This window comes from Pygoscelis adeliae, unplaced genomic scaffold (assembly GCF_000699105.1).
Source record: "Pygoscelis adeliae isolate BGI_AS28 unplaced genomic scaffold, ASM69910v1 Scaffold306, whole genome shotgun sequence".
Classification (NCBI taxonomy): Eukaryota; Metazoa; Chordata; class Aves; order Sphenisciformes; family Spheniscidae; genus Pygoscelis; species Pygoscelis adeliae.
The window spans coordinates 2,880,198-2,896,416 of NW_008825072.1; the positions used below are offsets into that span (position 1 = coordinate 2,880,198).

The following is a 16,219-nucleotide window of genomic DNA, read 5'->3' on the forward strand; positions in this document are numbered from 1 at the left end:
TCACAAATTAATGTCTTAACTACATCTGTTCCCACTACAGGACTGGGCTTGTAAAATGCTCTCTCTAGAATGCAGAGGCACACTGAATATTTTCATTTATTTTCTGAAAAACACCCAGCTGCCAGACTTTCAGTTTGTGATTATACTTAAAACAAATTCAAATTGAAATTTCAGCCATAAATCAAATGCCCCAAATTAGTTCCTCTTGTGGGTTTGAACATGCTCTTTGGATTTTAAGGTCAGAAGATATCCATTTTCACCGTGCTGAAAAGTTTAAAAATATACTACATTTTGGGAAAAAAAAAATATGGTTTGCATTATAAAGCAGTACATCAAATATGCACATATGCACACACACAACAGTGTCAATGAAGCTGGATGCTGTTGGAGCACCTTTGAGGACTAATAGCACCTAATTGTTAAGCAAGGCAGGAACCGCGGTGGCTGTTTAGCTAAGGAGAATACAGCAGAGTGCCCTGAGATGTGATATTTACCCTGTAAGAGAATAAAAGTTTATTCCCTACTCTTCAACTTAAAAAAATAGTAAAAATTAAATAAACACACAAAATACTAATCTTGGCAGGCTTTATAACATACTTTTTTTTTTTTAAAGGCATTTACAAGTGGTTTCAAAATGGCTGTGTTACATCTGTCAGCGGGTGAAAGGAACACCCACAAATTGTGTTTTTATCTCTTGAAGTTTTGTTCCACTTGAGCAATAAAAGCCGGATTCGCTGCTGGTTTGTGTGACTGGGCTAATCTGAGCATTGAGTATGATTTTAAAACTTGTGCAATTGGTTGGGTTTATAAGTTTTAAGAAACTCCTGGGGTGGCGGAGTTCTTGGGTTTTATTTTACCCTGGCACTGGGGAAGGGTTGGTTTGCGAGCACCTGGCACAGACAAGTTCATCTTGGTTCCCTGGCCTGTCCCTCCCAACAAATGGTTTGGCAGGAACCCCCCTTATCTTTGATGTTAATGTCATCAGCAGTTTCTTGGTTACAATGCTGTTCTTCCTCCGGGAGTTGAAAAACTATCCCCGAGTGGGCTCTGAACACACATCCAGTATTCTCCAGCCTGAACTCCAGACCGACAGCTTAAATCCCCTCTCCATTGAGGAATATCCTCCTCCGTGAGGATAATGCCGAGAGGTGTAGTGTACTCACGGCTGCTCTCGTGCTCAGAAGTGATAGATGGTGGGAACCTAAAAGTTTGCAGGGGAAACCTCTCATCTGACTGGCTCGAAGCGATGAATGAGGAGGTATTTTGGAGTGTGCATTTTGGATAGGAGCCATTTCAGTGGGAAATGAGCAACCTCTCCCATCGCCTTCGCTAGTCCTGTTGAAAGCCAAGTCAGGATGGCAGCGGTGGGCAGTACTCCCTCCACCAATTCATTCACTAGCCTGGCTGCAAATGCTGAGCGCTCTCGCCCTCAGCAACTGCTGTTGCGCAAGACGATGGCCTGAGCCACTGCGCGGGCACACGAAGCTATTGGAAAGGAAGCAGATCGTGACAGTGTGAGAGCAAAGGCAGGCGGGGGTCTGCTGTGTATCTTTGCCGCTTTTTATCTTATTAACATGTTAGTAAAAACCTTGCCAAGGCAACCTGAGCTGGTTACTTGTAGCATAATTGCTCATATTGCCTCCTTATAGGTCAGAGGAGGGGGAGTTCAAGCGAGTTAAAAGAATAATTGTTCAGAGGGGACAGTCTGTTCGAGGGGGGTCGTAACTGCTAACCACTGCGGCTGAGGTTCAGTTTTATTGCTTTTACTCCTGCAGAATTAATGCTGGTTTTGTGGGGCAGATGGTTTCTGCTCTGACTCACACAAGCAACAGAATTGTAATATGTTTAATGGCAAAATCTGTATACTAGATAATAGTGATGTGTGAGCAGGAAAATACTAGGAATTAACTTCGGAATCGGCAGTCTGGAGTGAGGATTGATGTTTCTCTCTTCTCCCGAGGACGACAGTCAGCTAGCTCTTTATTCAATACGGAATTGAGGCTCAGGGCTCTGACCTGATACCAAAACCCCTCTATGCTGTTAGTTCAGACTCCAGGGTAACAATTCTGTCCACAAGCCATCCTGATGGTGCGGTGCAGCTGTGTTTCACTAGTGCAATGAGTAGTGGTGATGCCTGTGACCAAGGTGGGGAATGGCAGCAGGTCATTAAACTGTAGAACTTGCCATGCAGAAAGTCACTGAAGGCAAAAACTTCAGATGGAGATCAGCTGTGCGACTGAGGATAGCAATATCCACAACTGTTGTAATTAATATTAGCAGAAATACTGGGGAGAAGATACGAAATGCCATGGTTCACAATAGGATTAATATGGGGGAGCAGACTACCTGCATCTCTCTGGGGTTATATATCTCGCTTATACCTTCCTCCCAATCAGCTGGTTTTGATGTGTGTTAAACTTAGTATTTTAGACTCTTCTTAGCTGTGTGCCTTCAAATTTTCTGTCCTTCAATGACTTCTACCTATCTTTGCACATGTGAAAATAAGGAAACAAATAATTTGCATCGTAGCTATTTTTTTCTCTGTAGCTTTGAAAGAAATTACATTTAATACCATTTAACACTACTCATGATGCTGAGTGAACAGCATTTCAGGACACATCACGGATACCAGTAAAGATTCACAACTTCCATTTTACTGCATGGGGGGGCTCAGACCAATGCAGTAACTCACTCAGCATCTCTCAGCAGAGGAGTTTCGAAGCCAGCACTTGGACTCTGAACATCTTTCCTATCTGGACAATTAGATCAACAGATTTGAAAGCTGGTTATCAAGATTCAAATACATTTTGGAAGAAGGTGACTTTTGCTAAAGTTCCATCCTATGTAGCATTTCAGACTTTGTGGTGTCAAAGGCTATGTGAGTGTGAAGATGTCCAAGGCAGGTCCAGTGTGGGTTTCATTGGTTTAGTACTGCAGAGTCATCATGTTTGGGTGCTTGAATGTAACGTGAACAAAGCCAACCAGCTGAGGTATTGATCTGCCCCTTCTCGCCACCCTTTCTGAGTGCCTTACAAGCTAGAACATATGAAACTTCTCAGCAAAATTCGCAGGGCTGCTGCTCCTCTTTTTGACTGGGGAGCTGAGCAGAGAAGCCACCCCCGCAGTTACCCCAACTGTCTGTGGAAAATACAAGACTTGATCCAGGTCCCAAGTCCCAGGCCAGTGTCCCGTCTATGAAATCCTCTGGCAGTATTTATTCTGTTAAGGAAATGTAGAGGAAAGCTGTTCTAACAGGAGGTAAAACTGGAAACCCTTTTTTGCAAACCCATTCTGACAGTTGGCATTTCAGTTCTTCCAGCAAATGGGTGTGAGGATCAGGAGAAGACTAGTGGAGTTTTTGAGAAAAGAGCAGAACTAAACCTACTTACAGGATCATGTCACAGGCTTGTTAGATATTCCCGTGGATACCTTCGGTTTGTACCTGCCATTTTAAATTATTTTCTTGCTTTACTTTGTGTTTATGTTGTAGGTGCTGTCTTCAGGGCAGTGTTATTTGTCATAATGCCGTGATAGAGAAGGGTGCAGACATCAAAGACTGTTTGATTGGAAGCGATCAGAGGCTGGAAACCAAAGGTAAGTAGAGGAGCTGTATTTACAGCGCATTTGTAATCATTTTCAGAATTTCTTCCTTGAGATTTTACTCCTGCTTCTTCATGAAGTGCCAGTAAACAGTGGTAGCTCTACAGCGTGGTGTCCTATAATATTAGGATTTCTTTTTCATGGAAAGTACAGCTTCTTGGCATAAGAATAGTTCAGGGACTTGCTCCGCTGAAGTTGGCAGGAAAGCTCTGTTGTTGTCGTTCTAAAGAACAAGATTGGGTGCTGAGACAGTCTTTTCCCAGAGACCACAATTAGATCAGCCTGAAGTTGTCCTCAGCAGAAGGCAGCCATTATTTTGACTAGTAATCTTTGTCAGTGTCAGGGACGATGCAGTCAAATTACTGATCACACAGACATCCTTCTCTTTGTAGATGCTACCAACCCACAGTGCCAGGATGCTCCCGTTCACCTTGCTCCAAGCAAAAGCTCGAGGTGGAATATCATACTAGGAGCTGCTGTGCTCAGTACTAAATACAAGGGCAGCTATGTTCAGATCTGCTTTACTGCTATGAAATGCTATTTTGGGGCTTCAGAGAGGTTACAACTACGTGGCCCTCATTTGGGCAAAGTTAAGCCATCCAGTGGAGGTGTGCGTGGCGAGGGCTCGGTGGTAACCGCCTGAGTGGAACTGTTGATTTCCTGCCCTAAGAGATAATGAGCAGGAAATGGCTGTCTCAGTGACTGCATCCCAAGCAGAGGGCTTTTTAATGAATATTTATAGTTGGGGTTTGGCAGATCCCTGCTCTAGGGTGTGGACTGAGGACAAAAGGGAGTTCCTTTGCAGGCTCCATGTGACGTTATTTAGTCAGATCAGGATTTGTTTGCTCGCTTTGTCTTTATGGGTGGATTCCCAATTGCAAGTGTTCTGACACAGAGCAGGGTTTGCACTTAATGTAGTATAGCATAACCTATTGTCAGCAATGCATATGACAAATTTTCCTTTAAATTGAAACTAAAAGTAAAAAAGACTCGTGAAAACAAAGTATTGATCTTTTGGTTGCAAGTCTCCGATACTGTAGGAAACACCCAGTGAGTGTTCTGTACCTACTCCTGGCTTTGCCCATCACATCAGTCTGAATCAGTAGCCCTTGCGGGTTTCATTGCCCCCTATCACTGAAGATTTGCAGTATTCATGATGCTCCATCTGTGTCCTCCCCTGAGCATAGAATCATAGAATCAGTTTGGTTGGAAAAGACCTTTAAGATCATCGAGTCCAACCATAAACCTAACACTACCAAGTCCATCACTAAACCATGTCCCTAAGTGCCACATCTACACGTCTGCCTGAATCACTAGGAGAGCTGAATTAGGTCACATTTGGTTGTTAACCTGCAGCATGAACTATGAGGAGACGGGGTGTAGATTTAGCAAATACTTTAGGAAATAGGAATATGTTTAATTTCCTTACTAGATTATATCAAACAAATATCACCCTTTGACCTTGCTCACATCTGCTTCAGTAGTCTCTTCCAGGGTGCAGATCCTAGTCTGGTTGATTTTAGTATGGAAACCGTTCTTTCTTCTTGACTGTCCTTGTCATCCTTGTCTGAATATTTTTCGGGGTCTGTAGATGTATTTGCAGGGAGAGTAACAGAGCTGTAACCCATGGTTCGTTTGCCTATTCTTACAGAGTCTACTGCACACCTCTCCAAAGCTTAAACCCACTTCTTAATGAGTCTGTGGGCCCTCTAGTTAAACTGTTCAAAAACGTATGATTGACGTTAGCAAAGACACATTCAGGTAGATTATGAATACACCATTATGCTAAGCAAGAAAAAATAATAAAGCCTTAGTTCATTTCCCTGCCTCAGTTTCCTAACCATTCTGGAATTTCTTTGGGCTGGGGGTCAGGTTCTCCTCGGTGGTCTGGGATCTGTCTGCGAAGTTCATGACTTATTTCCTGAACTATGGAGTCTTTCCAGCCCAGCATGTCTCTTCTGACCTTGGCTAGTCCCTTAGTAAACTGGGCCCTCTCTTTTTCGCTGTGAAAGCATGCCATGACTTCCTTCCCCTGCCCAAGACTTCCTGTGTCTTGTGCCAAGCTTTTGGTGTGGCCCTGTAAGTCTGTTTCCATATTCCTCCTTTCATCAAGACTTTGGCTGTGTTGTTCTGTTTGGTAACTTCTTCTTCAAACTCAAGCCTCCATGGCCAGGTTAGAAAAAAACATTCTCTTGGGTTGGAGCCAAGTTGATTGGTTTGTTGCAAGCTGATCACACTTCAGCAGACGTTAAGAAGTAGCAGCTGGCTATTGACCCTAGTCTGGGAGTTACATGCTAGAAACCTCCTCAGCAAAGCTGCATACACCTTCCCAGAAACATTAAAAAAATAAAAATACAGCAGTCTCTTATTCCAAAGCATCAGCCAGGATTCATCAAAGGTAGAAATATCCCTGAATCATCCTACACAGCCCCGAGCAAATCCCACAGTTGACTTTGCTGCAGAACTGGCTGTGTGCTCCCTGCTCTGCCGTATGAGTCCTGGCCACGCTGCCCAGGCGGCTCGGGGTACAAGAGCTCTTTGAGCCAGTGGTGCACTGACCTCCTTTCATAAAATGAACTCCAGTCCCATGCAAGGAGGATGGCAGGAGAACAGCTACCACAAATGATAGGCAAACGTAACTCAAACCAGCTCTCATCCTTTTCCTTCTGCGGGAGAATATGGACATATTTAGGGTGGTCCAAATGGTACAGCTGGGAGTAATGGGATTGAATTAAACACAATTTAGGTTGGCTATCTGGAACGTTTTCCTAACGATGTGGTCTGGTAGGCTGTGCGATAATCTCCCTGGGGACATGGTGGGAGACCTCATCACTTAATAATGGGCTTGGCAAAGCTCTGGACACCTAAATAGAGGGAACACTCCAACACTGGTTACTGGGGTAGATCAGATGCAGCCTTTCAACCTGAAAAGAAAGTTACAGACATAGGGGGGCCAGGTAACTGTCAGCAATGACATCCCAGTCCTGTGTTGACTTCAGCCCTATCACAGCACTGGCCAGAGATGGTACTTTTAAGTGCCTCCTAAGGTCAAGGTATGGAGTTTTATTAAACTTCTGGATTTGCAAGCCATGCCTCCTGAGAGCCATACTGTTCTCTTCCTACTGCTTTTATTACCATGCTTAGGAAGCATCCACTTTCCTTCCTCTTTGATACTTTAATTTAAGGAATTTGCTAGCAGAGAATTAACAGATGGGCTTTGTGAAAGCTACCTCATGCAGGTAGCAGTTTGAAAAATATGTTGGTACCTAAGAAAAAGGAGGTAATTATTAAAGGGATAGGAAATAGCAGGCAGCAGTTCTGAAAGAACTTAATTGCACAGAGCATTCAATCACTGTTTTGAAGACAGTTATTAGGATCATGCTCCAGTCTTTTTGATGAACCTATTTTTAAAGAGGAGCTTAAAAGCAGCATGCACTCACTGAAGTAGGACTAGAGAGAGGGAGTGCTGGTGATGGGCCAGCCGAGGAGTGAGATGAGCCCTAGAGTCAGTGAATTCAGTTCCCAAAGGAGTCTCCAAGCCAGATTCAGCGGGGAGTGCATTATACATCTGGTATAGGTTAGCCAGGAAGAGGCATATACAGTAAAGCGGCCTAACCTTTCTTCAAAGCAACACCAAGAACAGAGATGGTAAAGACACACACATAGGATAGAACTAGCAAAGTTGACACAAAACACCACTGTATTCCTCGCCTTCATCTCTGTTGTTGCTGAGGCAGGAACGTTTTATGTGCATTGGATATTCAGGAGCCAATGTTGTTTGGGGACAGCTTGAGTCATTGCACACCCAAAAGGTGCATTATAGCAGTGTGGTTGCTGCAAAGCATATGTTCAGAAAGGGAAAAAATACCAGCAGCCAGGATGCTGATGTAATCTTAGCTTGGTATCCTGGTACATACTTAGTAGTAGTAGTATCTCCGTGACCAGGCTGTAGACTAAGACTTCACTGTGCTTGTTCCTGTGCAGTTTTTATGCCACCACATATTTTCATTTTCCTTTGTGCCCTGACACAGCCAACAGCCAGAATGAGCAGTGCTTGCTGGATGGGGGGGGGGTCTGTATTCCTCGTTTTCCTCTTTTTTCAGTTTGTGTCTGAAACCTTAATTACTGTACACTATGCAAGAGACAAGATCCTTCCTTTCTATGGCCTTCCTGCAACATTTGTCATCTTAATGCTTCACAACTGTTAACAACCTCATTTGCGCCTCCTCAGTATGAACATGGTTGGGTTTTTCTCCTATTTTACAGAAACCTGAGAGGGAGATTCTGATCATCCGCCCATTCATTTGGACTGGCCAACTTAAGTGCTGAAGTTGCACGTTACATGTGGCATTTCCTAGCTATTAGAGACTTGACATTTTAGCCTTAGCATTTGCTTTGTAAATGTTGGGAGGGAAGGTTCACTCCACCGAAAAAAACCCAGTTTTATTATACAGGATGATGTTGGCCCTTGCATGGATCATTAGCAGCATCAGAAACTTGAACTCCATTGTACAGCTTTCTGCTGCTTCAGCTGATGGGAACTGATAGTAGTGGGTCATCTTCCTTAAAGGGAGCTGGATCTGCAATGGGACAAGAGAAACTCTTTGCCAGGAGGTTTCACGGATGCCCGTGGGTGTCAGCAGCCCTGAGATCCACGCCTGGTGCTGGGAGGAGAAGGCTCTGGTTACTGTAGGCTTTACTGCTCCTGCCCCCAGCATCAGCCATTGGGCCCCAACTACATCACCTGTGTCCTACCTGAGCCTGACTCCTGCTTCACAGCTCCCTGCTCTCATCCCGTGACCAGCCTTCTCTGTTTTTTCCTCTAGTCTTTGTCCCATGGAGATTCTTGTTTTTCTGTCTTACTTGGTTATTCCCAGACACCCACCTGACTCCTCCTCTGGTCTGACCGTAGCTGCTATTTCCAGTCCCCTTGCCTAACAGTCCCATGCTCCATTTCCCATCTGGCACTCGCCCCCTGACTGCTTTGAGTCAGACTGCATCCCTTTCTGTACCGCCGTTGTGCCCGGGCAGGATCATTCTGGGCACAGGAGGGAAGCGGTTCTGTGCGAAGCGCTGCACTGGTCCATAGAGCAGGGATACAAGCGTGGGGGAAGCCCTGCCTTCCTCCTGCGCTTCTGTGGTCGAGAATGCTCACTGCAGACAGAGCCTCTGGAGCTTTTCGCTGCCCTCCTGAGAACATGTGCAAACTGAGATTTTGTTTCCAGAGACTTATCACGTAGCCAAAACTGTGTGGTTTCTCACAAGAACAGAAAAAGGCACATATCCAGTAAGGACTGGCTCCCGTTTCCAATCATTTTCCAAGTCCTGTTCCAAGCTTGGAGTCCTAGGACTTCTCAATGAAACAGAGTAAGATTGTTTTATTTTAATGAGGGCCAAAGAGCACATTTTTCTCTAATGTCATCCTCTGAAGGCAGGTACAGTTTATGAAACCTCCACATATGAATGGGTGACTGCTTGTAAGGATGCTTCACCCCAGCCAAGATTTAGCAGGATTAGGGACGGGAAGGAACTGAGGGACTTTCTGATGCTCTCACTGCATTCAAGTAGGGGCGAGCATCTGCTCTTGCAAGATGCTGAGTACCTCCTGGTGAAGGCTTCAGGAACTGAAAACACTTAGCATGACAGAAGGTCAGGATCAGAAAGCATGCTGCAGTGCAGATGGGAGTTACGAAAGCTCATGAACAACAGACACAGACTAAACAGTGCACACGTATATTGTGCACTGGGGTGCAAGATGAGCTGGAGATGATGTAGGAATGGTGTAAATTCATAGCGAGACTGAGAAGTCCATATGATTTGTTCCCTGAAGTACTTTAACTACTGAGTGTCCCTGCCAAAGATATTAGTTGGCAGTTAAAACAGGCATCTCTTAAATAGTTGTCATTTTTGTTTCAGTGACTATGCAGTGACTACATTTCTAACTGATCCTAATAAGCCTCTTTTCCAAGTTGTATAAAAATGGTTTATGAGTTCTGGTCTTAGCAGTGGCATAAAACTTCCCTAGAATATCCATCCAGCGACGCTTTGTCCTCCCCTCTGCCAGTGGGGACTGTCACACTTGTGCATACTGTCATTCCTGGCTGGGGAAGTTCAGGCTTCCTGAGTGAGCGGGTTAAACGAGCTGCCACATTCGCAGCATGTTGATTGTGAAGTCTACCCATAAGGCAGCAGTTCATAACCTTGTGGAAATATTTTTACATGCTCCATGCAGAGAAAATAACCACTTGTGCTCTGCTAGAGCTCAGCCACATGAAAGAGCCAGGAAGAACACCCCAATGGATGCTGAGAAAGGAAAGGGACCTCTACTTGCATCCAGCGCAGCGAGCAGCAGCGTCCAGGCAAATATGGCATCTCTGCCACCTTAGCAGGAAGTGTGGACAGAGTCCTTCAGACTGACGTTTCTGAGATCCCTGCTTGTGTTTGCTGTGAGGTGGTGATACCCCGTGGGAGCACATCGATTGGTACAATCCAGTCCCTTTCTTAAACGCTTTGCTAGGACTCTGCCCCAATACTAGGACTACAAGTGTGTCCCCCTCCCCAAGGAGCTTGCTATCTTAGGCACATCCCCAGCTCTCGGTCTCCTTTTCCCTTGACTAACCTTTCTCCTAAGTGACTGATCACTTTCCCATACACCTGTCTTCCCAGTTCCTTCACTCCCCCCATCCATCTGATCCAAGCCACAGTAAATTAATCTCTCTTCGGGCACTGAATTCAGTGATGCCTTTACCTTTACACCCCCAAGACACATCTATTCCCCAGATGGGTTTGTGGGCGAATGGGTTAATACTGGTTGAACTATGAGAAAAGCCTCAACTGAACCAGGTGAGCACCGGCACTGTGCACTGGTAGTTGCTCAGGGTGGGTGTGAGGCAGGAGTGAGATCTCTACTGCCCGCCCGTTCTGGGCTGGAGGCCCCAACTACGGGCCGGAGCTGATTTGCCTGAAGCTACCACCAGCCCCATTCCCAGTGCCCCTGGGGTGAGTTGCACATCCCACCCCTGGGAACAGCTGGGGCACCCAGCTCATGGGGAGCATTGCTCCCGGAGACCCGCGGGCTCCGCTGATGGCTGCACAGCAGGGCTGATGTGGCGCTTGGGAGAAATCTGTGAGGCACTCCTGGCCTTTGGGGCCACAGCGTGGTCACCCCTGATCTCCAGTGATCGCGTAAGTAAATTGTGGCTGGTGAGAGAGCAGGCCTTGACTGGAAAGCCCCACTGCTCTGTAAACACAAACAAATCAGCCCCCATCACCTGCTTCCCTTCTTTATCTCTACATGTAATTTAAAACACCCTCCAGCCTCCGAAAGTCAAGCTTCAGCTGCTTCCCATCCCCTTAAGCCCCTTTAGTTCCTCTCTCCCCCAACCTGGCTGCTTTTCCAGGGCTAACCATCACTGCAGAGACAAGTTGCTCTTCTCTCCCACTCTCTGATCCTTTCTGTCCTGGGTGAATGTGGTAGGAACCACCCACAGCGTGTTTTCGTGCATGCGTTTCTGCAGCCACCCCTCCCCCCTGCCTAGTTTTTTAAGTTAAACTATCTCTTGCTTTAAAGAGAGCAAATACACAGCAGTGGCTTTCATCACTGCTGTATAATAGAGCAGTAATTCTGTGCCAGGGACTGTTTTCTATTTTATTTTAAAGGGTTTATAAAACAGTGTATGTAATTGAGTGAGTAAACTGAACGTTTTCTGGAGCCCCTGAGGGCTGGAACTTCGTGGTGGTCCTGGGCCTAGGCCCTAACCTTTTTTTTTCCTCTCTCTCTTTTTTTTTTCCCCCCTCCCTTTCCCCTCCTTTGGGAGGAAAGAGGTGGGGGAGCTTAGAGGTGGGAGGCTGAAGACATTAGCTTAGAGATTTAAGGAGCACCCTTCCTGACCCTCCTCCCCCACCTCTCTGTCTTCTCTCTGCGAGTCGCTTATGCCACAGGATAAGGGTGTTACCTCTACCTGACAGGCACCGTATCCCAAGGGAGAAGACATTACTACATCCAAAATTTCCCCTCCTCCTTTACAACCCAGCGTTGCCACCAGCAGCAGCAGCAGCAATCTGTCTGGGGCTAATTGAGCAAACAACAAGGAGATGCTTTCACATGGCTTTTAAAGGAATGCTCCGGCATCCCCTTTCTGTAAGCAGCTTGGCAGGAACCTTCCAGGAAGGCTGGGGAGCGCTGGGTCCCCGGCCCCCAGCCTGCTGGTGGGTTTGTGCTGGGCTGCGCAGTCATTTCCGTCCCTCTGTTTATTTGCATTACAATTTGTTTTTAGCCAAGCACCAAAAGCTACGCTGCTCCCCAGCTCTCTAGATCTCCTTCCCTTGTGCGTATGTTTTGAAGTACACATACTAGTGTACAGTATGTGTAAACAAAAAAGGAATGCATATATAACGAGTGACAGGTTTTTGATTTACACTCAGTAAAATCTCTGTGGACACTCGGTTCAAGCACCCAGGCTGACTTCAGGCTGGGCTGCGTCAGCAAGTTGAAGCAAAGTGCTAATCAGGAGGTTGAATGTGTTGATCAGCTCTGGATTTGCTTAGCACCAGATGCTCCCAATCTGAGAAGATCTCGTTGAACATGATTTAAGGTTGCAGAGTCCAACTCTAAGGCTTTCTGAAAGTCCTTTCTCTAATCCCTCTTCTTTCTCTGTGGGCTGAATGCATCTGTAACCCTGCCAGTGTCTGATAAAAGGCAGCCTGGTAAGAAATCCCTAATGGAGAGCTGGGGAAGGAGAAGGGAGCTGAACAGCTAAGCATGTGAGGTACTTCTTCCTCCTCCCCCAGAGTTTCAGGCGGAGTTTCTGTATGAACTGAGCTTGCTGGTACCAGCCAGAGCCACTGGCAACTGGCAGCCACAGCTGATAATGAAATGCTATCTGCAGCTCGGCTCTCTGGCACACACAGTGGAGTCTGAATTCCCTTCCCTCGGCAAGGAGGGCTTTGGGAAGGGAAGAGGGAAGCAGGGTGAATCCTTATCTGCCTATCGCATCCCCTGGGGGTGCGGAATCGGGCTTTGTTTCTAGCAAAACCATTCCCTTTATCACTTAAAAACTTTCTCTTGGATTTGAGGCAGGCACATTCATGTGTTTTCTTTTAGCCTGTACAAGGAGAAATGAGTTTGGTGATTTCACGCGAGTCTCTGAGGTAGCAGTGACATACCAGGCAGGCTGTGTGTGCCTGCTTCAGGGAGTCTGGGCCACACGGATCAAGGAGGAGACGAAACAGGCAGAGGGATGGACGATGAGGGAATGCATGCTCTGATTTCCCGTGTGGCTTTGGCTACCTAAACTCCCTAAACTCACTGCTGCCTCAGCTCCCCCATCTATAAAATGGGAATGCTCTTATTCACCCACTCTTGAAAAACATTTTGAACTCATCAGGTGTAAAATGCAAGATATCATAAGGCATGTCAGTGCAAAATACAAATAGTTGGTACCACCTCTGCAACAAAGTATGTGACAGGACCCATCCCAGCTCTGCACATTTAGGACAGTGCAGGATGCTGTCTGAAATGAAGCAAGCAGTTCCTTATTAAAAAGTATTGCTACAGATAACCTATATATAGAACCATAAATTGACATGGCTCTTTATAAGCCTAGATGAAGGCATGTTTAATCTGCAGAGGCATAACGTAATTACTCTCACTGGATGGTAGCCAGGGTCTTATTCACATCACAGAAATCAACATGATAGGTAGTCTGCTTGGAGGAGGTTCAGGAATGGAGTCACAGGAGTTGCTACAGGGCCTGTTTGAGATATATTGGGAAAGTTGTTGGGGGTGAGGAATGTTATAGCAAGAAGTGCTGCAGGTTGGATTTGAGGTACCTTGGCAAAGCTGTGTGGGGTCCAGGACGGGAGGAGAGAGGTGCTGAAGGCTGGACTTGGGGCTATTGGCAGAGCTGTGCTGGAGAGGTTGTGTGGTGCTACCTACACCACACTTGCACCTGGCACTTGTACAGTCAGTCCCTCATTTTCCTGAGCACTGCATCCACCTCTGCTCGTCCTGCCCACAGTGCTGGAGATTGGGCTCCACGTTCCAACTTTGAGCTCTAAGACGTTAGCATGAGGCTCCAGGATTAATTATTAGTTGTCGCTAAATACCCTGAGCAAAGAACGAAATGACTCGATCTGATGCTGAAGGTGAGAAGCAGCTCCTTGTTCTCCTTATTTTTGCCTTCATGAAGTGTCTCTGAAAAGCGGTCTTGTGGCTGACCTAACTCTGTCCCCCAGGCAGAGGAGACAGCAGGATCTATATGATGGTGGGGTCAGGATTGTAGTGGGAAATTATCTTGCCACAGTCCAAAACTCCTTGAAGTTTATAGAGCAGTTTTTGATCAAACCTTTTCTGGAGCAATGGTTTGCATGGTGCAAAGGTGATGTCTTGAATTTTAAACCAAGAGGAGCATCGTGTTGGCCCGGCCAGTTTGGGGATTGCCAGGAATTTCTTCATTTAGCCAAAGGTGGCATGTTTGTTGCTTTGCAGCAGTCTTGCAAAATCCACTCCCCTGAGGGGAGGAGTTTTAGGTGGGTAAATAAAACACAACTTGTTATTTCCATCATCCTTGGCTATCCACCCCCACTGCTGTGTAAGGTGTAGGAGACAACACAGCCTCCATCAGTGTATCCCAGCACCTCACAGGCTTTGATGCTTTATCCCAGGCTCCCGAGCTGATTGTTATTCCTAATGTGCAGAAGGGGAGATGGAGAGCCTAGGGGCATGGGTCAAACCACCTGAGCTCCACCTGAATAGGTGTCCAGCTCCCAGAGAGCAATTTAGATTCACTGCCTCCCCCCACGGTACCCTGAGGACACCCACTTTGAACACACCGGCTTTGTGTCACGCTCTGAGGCCACATGCTTGGGTTTTTTAGGCACTGGGCTTTCAGTTGCGTGTTTTTATTATTTTGGCTTTAGATCCCTTATTTGCAGTCCTTCCCTGACAAGCTGCTTTTGCATTTTAAAGGGAAGGCTCTTTCAGTACAGTGTATTAACAGTGCTGGGGCAGGGACTGGCACGTTAATGTGTCCACTGGGGCTGTGCAGAGCTCCTGGGAACAGGCAAAGGAGTGACCTTGTAGAAATTGCCCCTCCGACAAATTTGCTCCACAGGAGTCTGAGGTGGGCTGTCCACCATTACCCTCAGAGATGATAACTGTGCTCAGAGACCTTGCTTCACGCGGATACTTTCAGAGAGGCTCCATCAAGATTTTCTGAATCCAGGAGGGAGAAATCAGGTTTAAATTTAAAAAAAAAAAGCCCTTTTTTTTAAGCTGCCAGGGTTGAGTTGGGATTGCTGAGAGGATCTCACACTGCCTCGGTGATGGTCCCCCGACGCTGAGCAGCCCCTCTCCTCCCCAGTCTCCGTGCAGTTTGAGGGCACACAACACACTTTAGGCCCGGGGTGGATTACTGATCTTTAATTTTATGTCAGATCTCCACGCTGGATGTCAATGGTTCTCTGCCTCGACCTAGGTGTACACCTGTCAGCAGCAGCTGTGACTTCCGTCGGGCCTCTCTTGTTTAGTAGTGACACATACATGTGAAAACTCTCATTAGAGAAACCTCCTGATGTTTAGTCAGTTGTTTAGGCTTTTGCCATGTGTGTGGGATACTGTCGGAGAGACGCTGGAGTCCAAAGAAAGGCAGCGAATCCGTGTTCGAGTTCCCCAGAATCTGCTTTTCTCATTTGTTTTAAAGTTGCAAATTTGAAAAATGCAAGGTCGGAAGCACTGCTGCAAAACTCAATTCCTCTTCTTTTCCTCCCTCTCTCTTTTCAGCCAAACATGTTAATGAAGTCATTGTGGGCACTGAACAGCTGATGGAGATATAACCCGAGTAGGTTTTAAAGATGATTTTATGGAAGCCAGCAGCAGAACCAGATGTTCAAGCATCGTAAGATCATCCATACAGATCAGTACTGGCACGGTTTACGCTGTTATTGCTCCTTTCCTGTTCAGCTTTATATTTATGTCTTAATAAAGAAGTATTTACAGAGCGGTGTGTCCGTCAGCCCCTCCCCCCTCATTGGGATGCACGCGGGTTTGTGCCGGGTAATATCGGTTCCTGCGCGCCCGGCGAACGCACTGTACTTTTCCAGCAGAAGGGAGAGCGGGGACCACACAGACTGTGCCTACTCCAAAGAATGACTTAGCCGCCCTCCCTGCGATGTAAACCACGTCCCTGCAGTCCTGCACCACCGTCCCCGAGCCTGGGAGAAACCGCTCGGGATGCTGCTTGTGCATCTCATCAACGCAGCAGGTGGGCAGTGAAACACAGCGGTAATGCGGGCTGCTCGTTGCTGCCCGGCAGCCTCGCCAGCCGCCTCCTCCTCTCTCTCCCTCTCATGATGCTGCCCCGTAGCACAGAAGTGCTTAAGCTGCGCCTCTTCTGTAATGCAGTTGAGGAGTTTGGCACCCATTTCTGGCAGGGCTGAGTTTGGTCCGCTACTTTGAAATCCTAGAGCAGTGGGTACTCTCTGCCTTATTTTGATGGTTCTTTTGCTTGTCGGTCTGCCGTTCCTAATCCCAGACAAGAGGTCCCTCCCCACATCTAGATGATCTGTGGATGACTATACCTACGTCTGTGAGATGAGTCGAGCGTGCTAATGTGAAACG

The 16,219-nt window shown here is 46.6% G+C and overlaps 1 protein-coding gene across 1 annotated transcript in view; it reads left to right on the forward strand.

Moving 5' to 3' along the window:
- EIF2B3 (eukaryotic translation initiation factor 2B, subunit 3 gamma, 58kDa) overlaps positions 1 to 15,599 on the forward strand; it is a 105,468-nt gene extending 89,869 nt beyond the window's left edge. Inside the window, exons 11-12 of the mRNA XM_009326625.1 lie at positions 3,491 to 3,594; positions 15,383 to 15,599. Of these exons, the coding sequence (XP_009324900.1) occupies positions 3,491 to 3,594; positions 15,383 to 15,435 (157 nt within the window). The 3' untranslated portion in view covers positions 15,436 to 15,599. The remainder of the gene's footprint in view (positions 1 to 3,490; positions 3,595 to 15,382) is intronic.
- Positions 15,600 to 16,219: the final 620 nt, after the last annotated feature.